This window comes from Ascaphus truei, chromosome 2 (genome assembly GCF_040206685.1).
Source record: "Ascaphus truei isolate aAscTru1 chromosome 2, aAscTru1.hap1, whole genome shotgun sequence".
NCBI lineage: Eukaryota > Metazoa > Chordata > Amphibia > Anura > Ascaphidae > Ascaphus > Ascaphus truei.
Window position 1 is genome coordinate 481782416 of NC_134484.1, and position 16553 is coordinate 481798968.

At 46.5% G+C, this 16553-nt stretch overlaps 1 protein-coding gene across 1 annotated transcript in view; it reads left to right on the forward strand.

Moving 5' to 3' along the window:
* The first annotated feature begins 863 nt into the window (after positions 1 to 863).
* Positions 864 to 16553, forward strand: part of LOC142488031 (uncharacterized) — a 33395-nt gene continuing 17705 nt past the window's right edge. Inside the window, exons 1-4 of the mRNA XM_075588378.1 lie at positions 864 to 2393; positions 4679 to 4989; positions 5603 to 5716; positions 6072 to 6185. Coding sequence (XP_075444493.1) covers positions 2326 to 2393; positions 4679 to 4989; positions 5603 to 5716; positions 6072 to 6185 — 607 coding nt within the window. The 5' untranslated portion in view covers positions 864 to 2325. The remainder of the gene's footprint in view (positions 2394 to 4678; positions 4990 to 5602; positions 5717 to 6071; positions 6186 to 16553) is intronic.

A 16553-nucleotide genomic window follows, 5' to 3' on the forward strand; every position in this document is an offset into this window, starting at 1 on the left:
CTGATGATTCTTTCTTGAGTGGTACATCTTGACGATCACGTCCCTGCATCTCTTGGGCTCTTCTGATCTAGGCCTAAGGCCCTGTGGGCCCTGTCCATCTCAATCTCTTTTTCTTCCAGCGATGGATCAATGTTTTTAAATAATCTGTTGAGATGGGGACGTAGGCCATTGTGGCGGTGAGAGGGTTAACCAGGCCAATAATAAAGGTATTATGCCCAGTTGGTTAATCCTAAACCGTGTTGGGACAGAAGGGGTTAAAATGTATTAACACCCTAATACCATGTTTTCCCCTACACTATCTTTATTGTCCCTGTTTTGCAGCTCTAAAGCTAGCTGCAGTTATATGTATGTCTACTGTATATGCTCTGTACAAATTGTATTTGAGACACAAGGGGGAGCTTCTAGTGCTGTGCCAAGCGCTGATTGAAGAAGCGTGCCTGCGAGTAATTGGCTGCTTTGAAGAATAGGTATCACTTTCCAAGCCGCAGACGTCTAAACCGCAAAGTCAATTGGATAAGTAGTTTGCGGTCTATTTGAAGTGCCTTCTTGTCAAAATGTATCCAGCGGTGTCATTATCCACTTAGGGTGAATTGATGGTGTGTGTCTGCGGTTACTGATCAAAGTCAGCACGGATATTTTGTATGCCAGCTTGTAACCCAGACCAATTATAGGTCAAACCGCAACCCACATCACAGAGCACATTCAATTAAGTGGATAAGTTGCGCTAGGAATGAGCTAGCACTCTAATTTTTGGAGTGCAGCTAGGTAAAAAGAAAACATGACCATACATATACATATAAGTTTTATATTTGTTGCACACATAGAACATACATATAAAAATAAACTGTATGCCTATGGTGTTTTTAATGTAAAGGTGGGAACCCTTTCCTGCCGGTCGGCAATGAATTCATTAACATGCCCATATGTTATGGATGAATGAGCTGAGGGATTTTTCATCTCCGTACTCCAAAGGGCACCCTGCTAGGTTGGTGCCCCAGTGTCTAGAGAAGTCCGGAGTTGAAAAGCCTCAGAGGCCCTATGTGTTTCCCAAGTATCAGATACTGGTGCGAAGTATGGGCACTTCACACTTGGTAGCTAAACCCCAGACTTGCTGTCGCCAGGTAAGAGGTTGGGCCCAGTATGCTAAGCAGCTCAGGCGTCAGGTTAGAGCATGCTCTTGGCAAACCAGGAAGCAACTTCTGCCTGTTCTAGGAACTCCTGGCAAGTCTGGGATAGGTGGGAAAAGTTAATCCCAAGAGGGGATTGGCTGTATATGTTAGGAATAGGACCCTTAACCCTATAAAGATGCCTGCAGCGCAATCCCAGTGAGATTAATCTAAGATTCAACAAGGAACACCCAAGTTACAGCGTCAGCGGTTACGGAGTGTGAGGGGTTAATTACATCGTAACCAAGGTCCATACCCCTTTCCACAATTCGTTTGAGCTAAGGATTCCTGAACGAATCCTGTAAGGACATTACGAAAAAGTTAATCCCAAGAAGGGATTGGCTGTATATGTTAGGAATAGGACCCTTAACCCTATAAAGATGCCTGCAGCGCAATCCCAGTGAGATTAATCTAAGATTCAACAAGGAACACCCAAGTTACAGCGTTAGCGGTTCCGGAGTGTGAAGGGTTAATTACATCGTAACCAAGGTCCATACCCCTCTTCCACAATTCGTTTGAGCTAAGGATTCCTGAACGAATCCTGTAAGGACATTACGAAATCTTTCCTTTTGGTGGAGATATAGGAGTGGCAAGTTGCGCCCCTAGCCAAGGACTGTTGCACGGCTCACATCGCGCACCCACTTGCAGGGGTTCCCAAAGACTTTGTTTTGGTCCGTGGACATTTTATTTAGTTTCCCCATCCCAGTAAGTGTTTATTGAGTGTAATTGTGAAGTATTGTGTGTTTGTCTTAAAAGGAAATAAATGACAATTTATTTTACCCTCCTTGTACTGCTCAATCCAGAATCCTGGTATTAATGTGTTGGTAAGACCTGGTCTACCGTGACAGCCATCCATAGGAATTGTTTCCGGGATATTCCGGAATCTAACATTCTGTCTCCTCTCCCTATTTTCTTGGGCTTCTTTGAGGAGTTTGAACTATGAAATCAGTTTCAGAATTTCGTCATCTGTTTGTGCTTGCAGCTGGAGGGAGTCCTCCATTTTGGACTCTAGGTCTGGTCCGCTGGCTCAAAACGGCAAATTTCTTCTTTTCCGATTTGAAATGATCGTGTTATCTTTTTAGAGAGCTCCTTGATGAACCCTCTGCAAGTGACCCTCTTGTGAACTCGCCGCCGTCCCCAGCCTGATCTTCCTGCTCACATGCTTTATCTGCTCCCCGATCTACTCCCTCATTTTCGGCTGTACGCTGAGAGCCTCCAAAGAAGCACGTAGGTTCCTTTGCTGTAGATTTTTTATACTTTACTGACATCTTGGTTTGGTTCTGGGGTTTTGTGATGCTTCTTGTGCCTTTTTTTTGTGGAAAAATTGTATTATTATTTATTATTATTATTCTTGTGAGGGTCCCAGGAGCTCCCTCGATTCCTGGCTTCCATCCCTGGTGACGTCCAAGTGGTGAGTCCCCCAAGTGTCTCTTAGGCCGCGCTTATAGTGCCATCGATGGCGACACGACGGGTGACGTCAGTTATATTTTGCTGGACAGCAGCGGTGCGGGTTTCCGGGAATTTGATTGGTTCAAGGGCCGTCACATGAGGTGACAGCCCTTGAAAAATCAAAATTTGCTGACTACCAGTTTTCGCGACGGCGCTCCGTCGCATTGTCGCCGTCGCGCTTACTATAATGGCACTATTGCTGGCGGCAATACATTTTGTTTTCGGGCGACGTCGCCGGCTCTATAAGCGCGGCCTTAGTTTTGTAATCTCTATCTTTGACCTCCAATGGCTTCAGAGCTTGTTCCATTTTATTTTTTTTAAATTCAGCTTGATCCTGCAATTTTTCCACTTAGAGCAAGCACAGGAAAGAGGTGGAAGCTCCGAGTTTGCATCAATGCCTCCTTCATCATATTTTTCAGCTCTGCCGATTTTTGTCGCAGCAGCTTCAATTTTCCACGCCTCTTTTTTCTGGGCGTACTGACTTTTAGGGATGGAGCAGTCTCTCTGTTTAAATAAAACAAGCATTTGACAGTAAAGCCAGTGACTGTGATAAGCCATGCCCAGAATATGGGCATAGATTGCCAAACTGACAATGAATGGGCAACCTAAATAAAAACACACAAAATACATTACAATGAAATCTAAACAACCATTTGCCTAAATATACATTGCTTGTCACTGATTATCTATACCCATAAAGTGGCATAGATAAGCACATTGGCAGTTAATGGGCATCCTAAAAAAATACATAATTAAATAACATACAACCAATGTGTTTGTTACCTTTGCTGTATTCACCCTCAAAATCCTGCTCCGTCAGCAACTCTTGACCCACGATGCAGAGTAATAGTCGTGTATAGAGGAGAGCTATCCCAGGCCTAGACAGAGGGCATAGGGAATTGCTGTTGGTATGTACGTACTAACTCACTTTGAATGCCATCTTACGCAAGTTTATATAATTTCACATAACTCTGCTTCGGAAAAAAAACAAATAATAAATATATATATATTGCAGCAAGGGATTCTGGGAAATGACATGCAAATGAGCACAAAGTGCCACCTTTTTGTCAAGTCCATTATTACATGGAAAACCCTTAAGCCAATGCTGGCTGCTTTAAACACAGCTTTTAAACATAGCCTGGGATGAGATGCAAAGCCAATAAACCCACTCATAGACAGATTTAAATTGTGTTTGCAATACTTGTATTATACGTGTAGATACTTTCCACAGATCTAACACAGAATAGAGCTTTTGATTCGGTATCAGAATATAACTATTCCCGGAAATTATCTGGGTCGGGAAGCAGTGATTCCGTCATAATAGGACGGGCTTATAAGGGTGTGAGCAGGTCAGAAGTCTGTGTCCTACCTTCAGATGGGCAGAGCCTATTCCCTCATGTCATGTGCTGACATTGAGAGACCAGGGGAAAATAAATAATCAGTGAGTAAAATGTCAGTGTTTCCCCAGGCATTCCTTTATATAAGCATGTCCTGCCAGGTACAAATGTGCTGAATGTGAGAAACTGGAGGTGATCGAGGAACAAATTAATGAGGGTGTGAGGGATCAAAACCCCCAATTTATTATGGTGGGGTAAGGTGAGGGGAAGTTACTGCACTGGTTCCTCTGCATTACCCACTTCTCACCGTATGAAATAGGAAAGTGAGACTGTGTCAGTATGGAGCAGAACTGCTGGACCTGAGAGAGTATCGGGAGCATTTATCAAAGTCTCACTCATGTACAGTATCTGCTTTTTATTCATACTATGGAACTGTACAGTATGTTACTATGTTACACTATGAGGACTTTACTGGTCTTTTGGCTGCTAATCTCCGACTCTCTTTATACTTTTCTAGATGGTTGTGTTGTGACACAATCCTGAGCCATTAAAGTTTTGCAGTGTTTGAAATTAAGTGCCTGTTTGCGGATGGACCATATGTGTTTTTGGTGCCCCTGTCTTCTCCGACTCCTTTGGGGTTAATAATTTAGGTTTGAAAGAGCTGATACTAAATGCTGTATATTTGTCCAAAAAAAAATGTTCATTCCAATTCTGTTTTATATATAGGCACATTCTAAAATCCAACACATATAGATTAAGTAACCTACGGTCAGAACCTCCAGAGCAGCACTGCCCACTGCCAGCACCTCCCAGAGCAGCACTGCCCACTGCCAGCACCTCCAGAGCAGCACTGCCCACTGCCAGCACCTCCAGAGCAGCACGGCCCACTGCTAGGACCTCCCAGAGCGGCACTGCCCACTGCCAGCACCTCCAGAGTAGCGCTGCCCACTGCCAGCACCTCCCAGAGCAGCGCTGCCCACTGCCAGCACCTCCCAGAGCAGCACTGCCCTCTGCCAGCATGGATCCACGCTTGTTAAGTGAGTATAGAGGAGATATTTTGGTGTCTTTGAAATCTGCAAGGAGGGAATATCTGATTATTTTGCAGTTATGTGAGTCAAACACCCAAACTAATCTTGTTTTCTTACACCAGGTAAGAAGATAATATATATTCACCTCTGTCATGTTCTGCCAGAAGGGCTAGTACAGGCATACCCCGGTTTAAGGACACTCACTTTAGGTACACTCGCGAGTGAGGACATATCGCCCCATAGGCAAACGGCAGCTCGCGCATGCGCCCGTCAGCATGTCCTGAACAGTAATACCGGCTCCCTATCTGTACCGAAGCTGTGCGCAAGCGGGGAGACTATAGTGCCTGTTACAAATGCATTATTTACATCAGTTATGCATGTATAGGACGATTGCAGTACAGTACATGCATCGATAAGTGGAAAAAAGGTAGTGCTTCAGTTTAAGTACATTTTCGCTTTACATACATGTGCTGGACCCATTACGTACGTTAATGCGGGGTATGCCTGTAATACATTTCTTTACACGAGGTATTATATTATACCAATATCAGAGGAGGTAAAATCACAAGAAGCGCCCCCACTCCCAGCTTTACATGATGGGTTTCCCTTTTCTTATTGCCAGGTTTCCCAGTGGATGTGTTGCAGAGGTTAGAGATTAAATCAGAGAAAGATGAGACAGACACAGAGGAACATCTGACCCCAATAAAGGAAGAAATAGATGCTTTTCCTGTTTGTGGTAAGTACCCTTACATCCTCACTTTTCTGTATTCAGTATGTTTAAAAATGGATTGAAATAATATTAAAGCATGAATACAATTATAAGATACCTGTCCTAATGAAAAAAATCATTTGTCTAAGGTTATATTGGGAATATTATTGTTATTGAGGTTTGAACATTGGTAGCTTCAAAATGTTTTCAGCATTTGGGGGTAAAAACTTCTTCAGCACTCAAAGGGTTACTAACAAAGTAAAATCAATCACTTCACCCCTCCCCCATTGGAATCAGTATGGAGTATTTCTGTATTCTGATGTCATAAGAAGCGCCCGCACTCCCAGCTTTACATGATGGATTTCCCTTTTCTTATTGCCAGGTTTCCCAGTGGTTGTACTGGAGAGTTTAGAGATTAAGTTGGAGAAAGAAGAGCCAAACCCAGAGGAACACCTGACCCCAATAAAGAGTGAAACTGTTCCATTTCCTGTCTCTGGTGAGTACCTTTTCGGCTTTGTCTGCACAAAGGGAAGTTATCTTGTTACAAGGCGCGTTATCTTGTTACAAGGCGCATGGTCACATTAAGTGATTATTCATGGTTAATTGCCTCTCATAGGAAGTCCCCAGGCCTGCTGGGTGTTCTGGGGCAAGCCACATGCAGCAGAGGTAGAAGTGCAATATGGCTCTCAAACACGTATAAAGGTTGGAAATGCAGAGTTATGGGTATCTGACCATCAATAGATGTGATAAAACACATTTGGGAAAACAAATTCAAGGGACCCTTCCCTAACAAACCTGGTTCCCCAGCTTAAACAATACCCTCTCATTTAGGTTCATTAGATACGCAATAATATCCGTTCTTTAGACATAGCTTAACTGATAGATGGGGACAGTATCCCAAGAGTCCAGGCAATTCTTCCGGACAGTGAAAGTGATGGTGGGGGCGTTCTCCCCGAACTGGATACGTGGGAGCAGCGTGCCCCCTGCCTCCAGGCTCTAGAAGAGAGAATGAAGCAGCACGGCTAGCTGCCATAAATACCTGTTTCTGTAATTAGGAGAGCAGGTGAGGGAGAACGAGCTGATTAAACTGACGAGTTTTTCATCCCTCTGTAGGCAGCCTTTAGGACGATAGTTGCGGCGCGTATACGCCGATAATTTTCTCTTTCCCTTCTTCCTTGGATAAGAGCTTTGCAGTGCTTCTGAATAATTTGAATGCTTTTCTCCCTTTTCAATACGTTTAGTCCACTTTTGAGAGAATCCTGTTCCTTGCGTACATCTCGCAGTTCTGCTCTCAGAGCCTCCATCTCTTCCTGGCGCTGGCTCTGTGTGCATGATTGCATCCCTCATTACGTTTAGGAACTCTGCCTTCATTACGTCTAGGGTCTCTACAAATCTCGTTGCTAGGGTCCCATCAGCTTGCCTTTCCCAGGTTTCTTTCTCCTGGTCATCCTGACTGTTGGGGATGGAGCAGCATCTCTGCTCCTCTAGCTCTTGCTTCAGTTTCTGGACATTCTCGTGCTCCCTCTCATACTGTTCTGCGGGGACACACTGGGTACTCAGACGCTCATTCCTGAAAGGACACCACTTTGTGTGGTCAGACACATGACACACTAAACACATTTTTTCCTCCATTTTTGCACTTTCAGGTGTATTCTTCACCCTGACCTCTGGAGGTGCTATTGCGTCAACACTTTTCACACGTTTCCCTGTGTATGCTGTATGCCGAACTGGTAGTCATACACAGTAGGGACAAACTTTACTCTCAGAGTCTGTACTTTACTTCGGCTGGGCGGCCATTTTAAATCCCCGCATTTATTTGCAGACCCACATTCTCCACTATACGTGACAAACGCCACACTTGCGTAGCGCTGACGACTTTCTGGGCTCTTACCGACACAGTCTTCTTGGGTTTATTTAGAAAAAACACAAGAATAAGAGTTTGCAGTATAGTGCGTAACTCAGACTTCTGCCTGTTTTATTTTGTCCCAGTAGGGGACTGCAGATTCAATAGATACATGTTGGAGGCACTCGGCCATTAACCTTCAGCGGTTTACTCATATCAGTGTCTTAACTCTATGCCCAGGTCATAGCTGAAAACGAGAGGTAACTCTCAATGCATTACTTTCTGGTAAAATGTTTTATAAATAAATAATAGAGGAGGCTTACATGAATGCCAAACTCTGTACTCATGCTGAGTTACTGTCTTATGGTTCGACTGGTTCTAGGCAGTGGGTTTAAATCAAGGAGACCAGGGCACTCCCGAAGGGTCCAATCTGCTGTTTATTACACGGCATACAGTAGATCAAATCCGCTCAATCATCCAGAAACATTGGGAAGTGCTCACCTTGGAGGAAGACCTTAGAGCCAATTGAACAAGGACCAATATTTGCATTTAGCAAGGCTAAATCCTTGGCAAACTATCTTTCGCCTAGTTTATTTACCTCCAGGTCAGACTGTGTTCATGAATCAAATGTAATACATGTTTTTTTTTTTAAATATGGTAAATGTGTATTTGTTGCTATGCCAATCCTATCAAATCTATTGATATTGTACACAGTAAGAAAACACACACAATTCCAGTTTTTATTCATTGTAATTGTAATTTTGTGATTTATTACTTAACTTGCGATTGTGGTCGAGGATTCGTTGGGCGGACAATCAGACCAGTGAAGGTCAGAATTATGGAGCACATTCGTTCTATTAAAAAACTAGATCAGATGCTCCCAGTTTCCAAACATTTTACAAACTGTACATTGGGAAACTTGTCCACTTTGATTTTTCAGCGATTGAATCTATACCTGTTCCTACACGTGGGGATTGAATCTATACCTGTTCCTACACAAGGGGATTGAATCTATACCTCTTCCTACACGAGTGGGTTGAATCTATACCTGTTCCTACACAGGGGATTGAATCTATAACTGTTCCTACACGAGGGGATTGAATCTATACCTGTTCCTACACGAGGGGTGATAGAATTAAACAGCTTAATCAGCGTGAGATGTTTTGGATCCACTCACTTAATACTCTATCCCCTTTTGGGATTAATACAGAATGGGACCTAAAACATTTTCTCTAAGCTATATTATTCCTTTGCCATTCTCAGGTTATATAATACTGTGTGTTTTTCATACACATTTGTTTCTATCATTGAGATACATATGTGTCTCTCTAGTCACATTTGATGAGTAGTATTGTATCCTTACTGTGGCAATTTTCTCAGTGTGGTTTATTTATTTACATCTTATTCATTATGTATATCCCCCTTATCAAGATTCAAATTGTTCTTTGCCTTGGTAGTTGAGTTTACTTTTATTATATATTTATTATTACATGATTATATTATATTATTTGGTGTTATAGTTAATTTAATTAATCTAAAATAATTTTATTCTCTCCACGTCCAATCCACTTATAAATTTGATGCTTTTTCATTTAATTTGTATTGTCCTTATGAGTCTATTTAAGTTTTTTGTTATTGTATTCTTTATTGTGTCCTTTTGCTTGATTTCTCCCCCACAGTTATACTGCCTTCTTTCCGTGGTTACATTTTCCCTGGACTATTTTCTTCCCATGGGACGTTTTTACCTGGGATACAGGTAGGCAGTGTTTCCGGCGGGGAGTGCCTATAACGTGACACTCTCTAGACTCCGGAAACCACTCTTTGATAAAGCGCCAATGGCGAGAAACGCGTTGGAGGTTTCTCTTTTAACTTAGGCTGTGTCTCAATAACTCTTTTTATTTTTTCTACTTTTGCCTCCAGTTCTTCGTTTCTGCAGTGCGCCTTTTTTCTTTGTTTTGAATGTGAGATGAGAAGGAAAGAGAGGAGTCAAATATTACACCAAGGCCGCGTGCTTGGGAAATGATATGAATAGTATTTTATTTTTTTTGTAACTTGTAATTTTTATTGAAGTAATGTACAGCAGGCCTGCACAACATACGGCCCGCGGACCGCATGCGGCCCGCCTGGCCTCTCTCTGCGGCCCGCGATGAGATTAAAAAAAAAAAAACTTACAAAAACAAAAAAAATGGCGGCGATTCTCCGCGGTCCTGGGGCGAATGCACAGGGCCGGCTCCCCCTCCCTGCTCCCTCCCTCCTCCCCACCCCCACTCGCAACGTGGGACGGAGGGGGAAGTCACAGCCAGCTGAGGTCTTCTGCGGCCGCTTCCCCCCCTGATCCCAACGTGGATATGTTCAGGGGGGTGATTTGAGGTGAGGTGCATTGAGGTGAGGTGCAGGGGGGTGAGGTGTGAGGTGTATTGAGGTGAGATGAGGTGTATTGAGGTGAGGTGCAGGGGGGTGAGGTGAGGTGCATTGAGGTGAGGTGCATTGAGGTGAGGTGCATTGAGGTGAGGTGCAGGGGGGTGAGGTGCATTGAGGTGAGATGCAGGGGGTAAGGTGAGGTGCATTGAGGTGAGGTGCATTGAGGTGAGGTGCATTGAGGTGGTGAGGTGCAGGGGGGTGATTGGAGGTGCAGGGGGGGGTGATTGGAGGTGCAGGGGGGGGTGATTGGAGGTGCAGGGGGGGTGATTGGAGGTGCAGGGGGGGTGATTGGAGGTGCAGGGGGGGTGATTGGAGGTGCAGGGGGGGTGATTGGAGGTGCAGGGGGGGTGATTGGAGGTGCAGGGGGGGGTGATTGGAGGTGCGGGGGGGGTGATTGGAGGTGCGGGGGGGGTGATTGGAGGTGCAGGGGGGGTGATTGGAGGTGCAGGGGGGGGTGATTGGAGGTGCAGGGGGGGGTGATTGGAGGTGCAGGGGGGGGTGATTGGAGGTGCGGGGGGGGTGATTGGAGGTGCGGGGGGGGTGATTGGAGGTGCGGGGGGGGTGATTGGAGGTGCGGGGGGTGTGATTGGAGGTGCGGGGGGTGTGATTGGAGGTGCAGGGGGTGTGATTGGAGGTGCAGGGGGTGTGATTGGAGGTGCAGGGGGTGTGATTGGAGGTGCAGGGGGTGTGATTGGAGGTGCAGGGGGTGTGATTGGAGGTGCAGGGGGTGTGATTGGAGGTGCAGGGGGTGTGATTGGAGGTGCAGGGGGTGTGATTGGAGGTGCAGGGGGTGTGATTGGAGGTGCAGGGGGTGTGATTGGAGGTGCAGGGGGGGGTGATTGGAGGAGCAGGGGGGGGTGATTGGAGGAGCAGGGGGGGGTGATTGGAGGAGATGGGGGGGTCATTGGAGGTGCAAGGGGGGTCATTGGAGGTGCAGGGGAGGGTGGTGGGTGGTGGGAGGTGCAGGGGGTGATTGGAGGTGCGGTGGGAGAATTATGTGAGGTGCAGGGGGGAGAGTGATTTGAGGTGCAGGGGAGGGTGGTGGGAAGTGCAGGGGGGTCATTGGAGGTGCAGGGGAGGGTGGTGGGAGGTGCAGGAGAGGGTGGTGGGAGGTGCAGGAGAGGGTGGTGGGAGGTGCAGGAGAGGGTGGTGGGAGGTGCAGGAGAGGGTGGTGGGAGGTGCAGGGGAGGGTGGTGGGAGGTGCAGGGGAGGGTGGTGGGAGGTGCAGGGGAGGGTGGTGGGAGGTGCAGGGGGGTGATTGGAGGTGCGGGGGGAGAATGATGTGAGCTGCAGGGGGGGAGAGTGATGTGAGGTGCAGGGGAGGGTGGTGGGAGATGCAGGGGAGGGTGGTGGGAGATGCAGGGGAGGGTGGTGGGAGGTGCAGGGGAGGGTGGTGGGAGGTGCAGGGGAGGGTGGTGGGAGGTGCAGGGGAGTGATTGGAGGTGCGGGGGGTGATTGGAGGTGCGGGGGGTGATTGGAGGTGCAGGGGAGGTGATTGGAGGTGCAGGGGGGGTGATTGGAGGTGCAGGGGGGGTGATTGGAGGTGCAGGGGGGGTGATTGGAGGTGCAGGGGGGGTGATTGGAGGTGCAGGGGGGGTGATTGGAGGTGCAGGGGGGGTGATTGGAGGTGCGGGGGGTGATTGGAGGTGCGGGGGGGGGTGATTGGAGGTGCGGGGGGGGTGATTGGAGGTGCAGGGGGGGTGATTGGAGGTGCAGGGGGGGTGATTGGAGGTGCAGGGGGGTGATTGGAGGTGCAGGGGGGGTCATTGGAGGTGCAGGGGAGGGTGGTGGGTGGTGGGAGGTGCAGGGGGTGATTGGAGGTGCGGGGGGAGAATGATGTGAGGTGCAGGGGGGAGAGTGATGTGAGGTGCAGGGGAGGGTGGTGGGAGGTGCAGGTTGGTCATTGGAGGTGCAGTGGAGGGTGGTGGGAGGTGCAGGAGAGGGTGGTGGGAGGTGCAGGGGGGTGATTGGAGGTGCGGGGGGAGAATGATGTGAGCTGCAGGGGGGAGAGTGGTGGGAGATGCAGGGGAGGGTGGTGGGAGATGCAGGGGAGGGTGGTGGGAGGTGCAGGGGAGGGTGGTGGGAGGGTGGTGGGAGGTGCAGGGGGGTGATCCAATGAAGATAGTTCAAATTTCGGAATGATCAGCAAACTGTTGGTTTTGTGATGACCAGATACCTCATCCGTGGGAAGTGGAACATGTAATGAAATAAAAATATATTTAGTGCAACACAGCTATTACATTACACAGACAGGGACTCACAGGACATAGCAACAACACAAACAGGACAAGCAAACAGCACTCAGGACTTACAGCTAACAGCTACAAAGGCAAAGCTATAATTAAAATTAGTTTAATATAACTACATAGAATAAAAATATGGACAATAGCAGGAACAGCATCCGGTTGGGTAAAACCCGAGTGACACTCACAGGACAGCAGAAAGTTAAAAGCAATGTGCATCCACTATGCTGATGGATTCTGTTACCACATGATGAGAACCGCAGGGCTTCCAGTTTACCGTGACCTCTCCCGTATGCCTCGGTTCCTCAAACCAGGAAGGAACGTGTCTGGTGTGCTCCTCCGCGTCCCGTGTCGATTCGGGACCGGTAGTGACGTCACCGGACGTTGCGTCACAAGCGGGCGGGACCTTCTGGCAATAATGGAAGGGACAGCGATCGCAACTCCTCTGCTGCTTCTCACAATGTGGGGATAATGGGCACAGATACTCCTCTCTCAATGTCCTGCAATGTCCAGCAATGAATAAAATAGCCCTACGCGTTTCGTGTGTGTAACCACACTTCTTCAGGGGTTAAAATGATGTCAGTGATGCCCGGTATTTAAGCTCCCGCCCCCAATTTGATTGGTCTATCAATCATGGCGGCCTTAAAGCAATACATACTGGCAGAATAGAAACCACTGACACTTGATAAGCTTTGCAATTTGTAAACAACTATAACCTAACACATACATAAAACATAAAAATACATCAAACATAAATTTATGTGATTTCTATTCTGCCAGTAGGTATTGCTTTAAGGCCGCCATGATTGATAGACCAATCAAATTGGGGGCGGGAGCTTAAATCCCGGGCATCACTGACATAATTTTTATCCCCTGAAGAAGTGTGGTTACACACACGAAACGCGTAGGGCTATTTTATTCATTGCTGGACATTGCAGGACATTGAGAGAGGAGTATCTGTGCCCATTATCCCCACATTGTGAGAAGCAGCAGAGGAGTTGCGATCGCCGTCCCTTCCATTATTGCCAGAAGGTCCTGCCCGCTTGTGACGCAACGTCCGGTGACGTCACTACCGATCCCGAATCGACACGGGACGCGGAGGAGCACACCAGACACGTTCCTTCCTGGTTTGAGGAACCGAGGCATACGGGAGAGGTCACGGTAAACTGGAAGCCCTGCGGTTCTCATCATGTTGTAACAGAATCCATCAGCATAGTGGATGCACATTGCTTTTAACTTTCTGCTGTCCTGTGAGTGTCACTCGGGTTTTACCCAACCGGATGCTGTTCCTGCTATTGTCCATATTTTTATTCTATGTAGTTATACAGAGGCGACCAACTTTATTCTAACTCGGCTAGTCCCGCGAATTTCGGAATATCCCGGTGATCTGAGGTTTTGTACGGTTTTCAGCCGGAGTGTATTGCGTTATTTTCCCGGCTGTGATTTAAACATTTTATTCCCGCTGGCTGCAATACTGCAATGCCGTGTAAAAACACATGGGGGCGTTTGCGAGCTGTTGTCTTTGAAGCCGTCCCCTATAATGAATTGTAATGCAGTATATATACTGTATATATGTATATATGTATATGTATATATATATATATATGTATATATATATATATATATATATATATATATATATATATATATATATATATATATATATATATATATATATATATATATATATATATATATATATACTGTATAACAACAACCCCTATAACCCCTAACAAACAGTACTGTACACATACAGTACTGTATATGCACATAAATGATACTATGGGCCGGCGGGGGCGAGATGTGTTTGCAGCAGAGAGAGATCCGCTGCTCTCTCTGCGCAAACATCGGCACATTAAAAATTATTTAAAATACATTTTTATTCATAGTGTAGATGTGCAGGGGGTCTCGGGAGCTGAACCGCGTTGGTTTCAGGTCCGGGGACCCCCTGCTCCCCGAGATAGAGCCCCCTTTATGAGGGACCTCTGCGTTTAAAGGTCCCGATCACGTGACCGCGGCCTGTAAACCAAGCAGAGGGATACCGGCACCCCCAAAAGGGGCCTGTATCTCGGGGAGCAAGGGGTCCCCGGACCTGAAACCAAAACGTTTCTGCTCTGGAGACCCTCTGCACATCTACACAGTGAATAAAACACACACATCAATAAAGAATCGTTCTTTACCTTAGCGGCTATGTGCTATGGTAACGAAGCAGCATTTCTGTATTTTTAATAATATTGTACAGTGAGCAGGGGGTTCCTGAGCCAGAAATTAATGCTCAGGAACCCCCTGCGCCTGCCTTCACAATATTATTAAAAATACAGAAATGCTGCTTCATTACCATAGCTGATAGCCGCTAAGGTAATGAAGGGTTAAGGCAGAATAAACAATAAATACATTACATACATATTTTTAATGTGTGTTTTAAACCTCCCTGCCTTCATTGTAATCTATGTAAAACCCCCTCCCCCTATTGTGTGTTTTAAACCTCCCTGCCTTCACTGTAATCTATGTAAAAACCCCTCCCCCTATTGTGTCTGCTAAGATTCCCTGCTTTGACTAATCTGTGTAAACCCCCCTCCCCCTACTGTGTCAGTTAAATCTCCCTGGCCTGTGTTTCTGTGAGTGCAGTGTACTGTATCTAAATGTGGGGAGGGGGATCCCGTGTAAATAACCACATCCACACCCACTACCCACGGCCTCTCCGCTGCTTGCTGCAAAAAAGAGACAAAAATTAAAACATATAAAGTAATGTCCCCTAACCCCTTAATCACCATAGCGGTTATTAACCGCTACAGTCATTAAGGGGTTAACCCACCCTCACCCACCACTCGGGACGCCTACATACCCTCCCACACTAACCCCCCACCCCGTGAGGCCTAATCACCCACCCACTACCCACAAGGGAGGCCTACCCACATACCGTTGGGGAAACACCCCCCCCCAACCCCCAGTACCCGCAATTAAAACAATACACAGCCCCACAATAAACATCATTCTATTTATTAAATACATTACCCACCCCCTGTGCCCCCCCATAAATACAAGATTTATTCTTTTACATACAGGGTTCATAACGCAGCCCCACGCGAGTCCCCGGTGGGCTGGCGGGGCACCTGGACAGACCTGCAGTTTACCAGCAGCCCTTTTTACACAGGTTCTGGAGGCCTGCTGGTGGGTCCCGCCAGCACCATGGCCCCCAGGTGGTCTCCTTGGTCACCGTGGGCCACAATTGGGTCCCCACGGTAGTCCCGCGGATGTCTTGGAGCCCCGTGTCAGACCCACAGGTGTCTGCGGGGCCTCGGGTGGTTCCCTCGGGGGTCTGGGGAACTCATGAGTGCTCACTACGGGTCCGCGGTGCCCCCACAGAAGTGGGACCACACATCATCATCCCCGCACCTATGGGTCGGCGGTGCCCCCACAGAAGTGGGACCACACATCTTCATCCCTGCAGACTACGGGTCGGCGGTGCCCCCACAGATGTGAGACCACCGCTTCATCCCCGCATGTGTCACCCGTGGAACCACCAGCCTGATACCCGTGGGATACCCGAGGATACCGTAGGTGGTCTCCAGAGGTCCCACGGAACCAACCCTGAATGTAAAAAAAATAAACCTGGCCTATACATTCAATACATACACCCCCTCCCCCCCCCCCCCCCCCCCAACACCTACAGTACAATAATGTGCAAAATAACTATTATCCAGATATGGAATTATTAAAAACATTAACTAGCATATACAAATAAATAAAGTACTACTGACCTCATCAATACGAAGTGTCCGTCGCCAGCAAAATCCTTGTCTTGCCCACAACATACATAGCAAATACAAAGCCAATACATTGCAATTACATTCAGATATCAATTAACCCCTTAAACACCTTATTAGATAATAACCGCAATGGTAATTAAGGGGTTAATCCACAGTGGCCCGATACCCACCCTTCACCCATGAATTTGTACAGTGGCTTCATCATGCAACTATATATATATATAATGTATATATATATACAGAGATATATATATATATATATATATATACATATATATACAGAGAGAGAGAGAGAGATATATATACAGTATATACACACAAGTGATGAACCAATATACAAATAAATGTAGAAGGGTTATCAAAACCATACATGTCCTACAAATAACACTTCTCCATAAACACTACATTAAAATCAATTTCCTTTAATAATCCTAACTGATCTTACAATCTAAATCATCACAAACCAATGAAAAGCCAATGAAACACCTCACATTCCAATCAATAAATTGCATTTACATTGTATAAATGATGCATAAAATCTATGCACCATATACATTCTGCAAATGAATCAACCAATCCCTTTATCG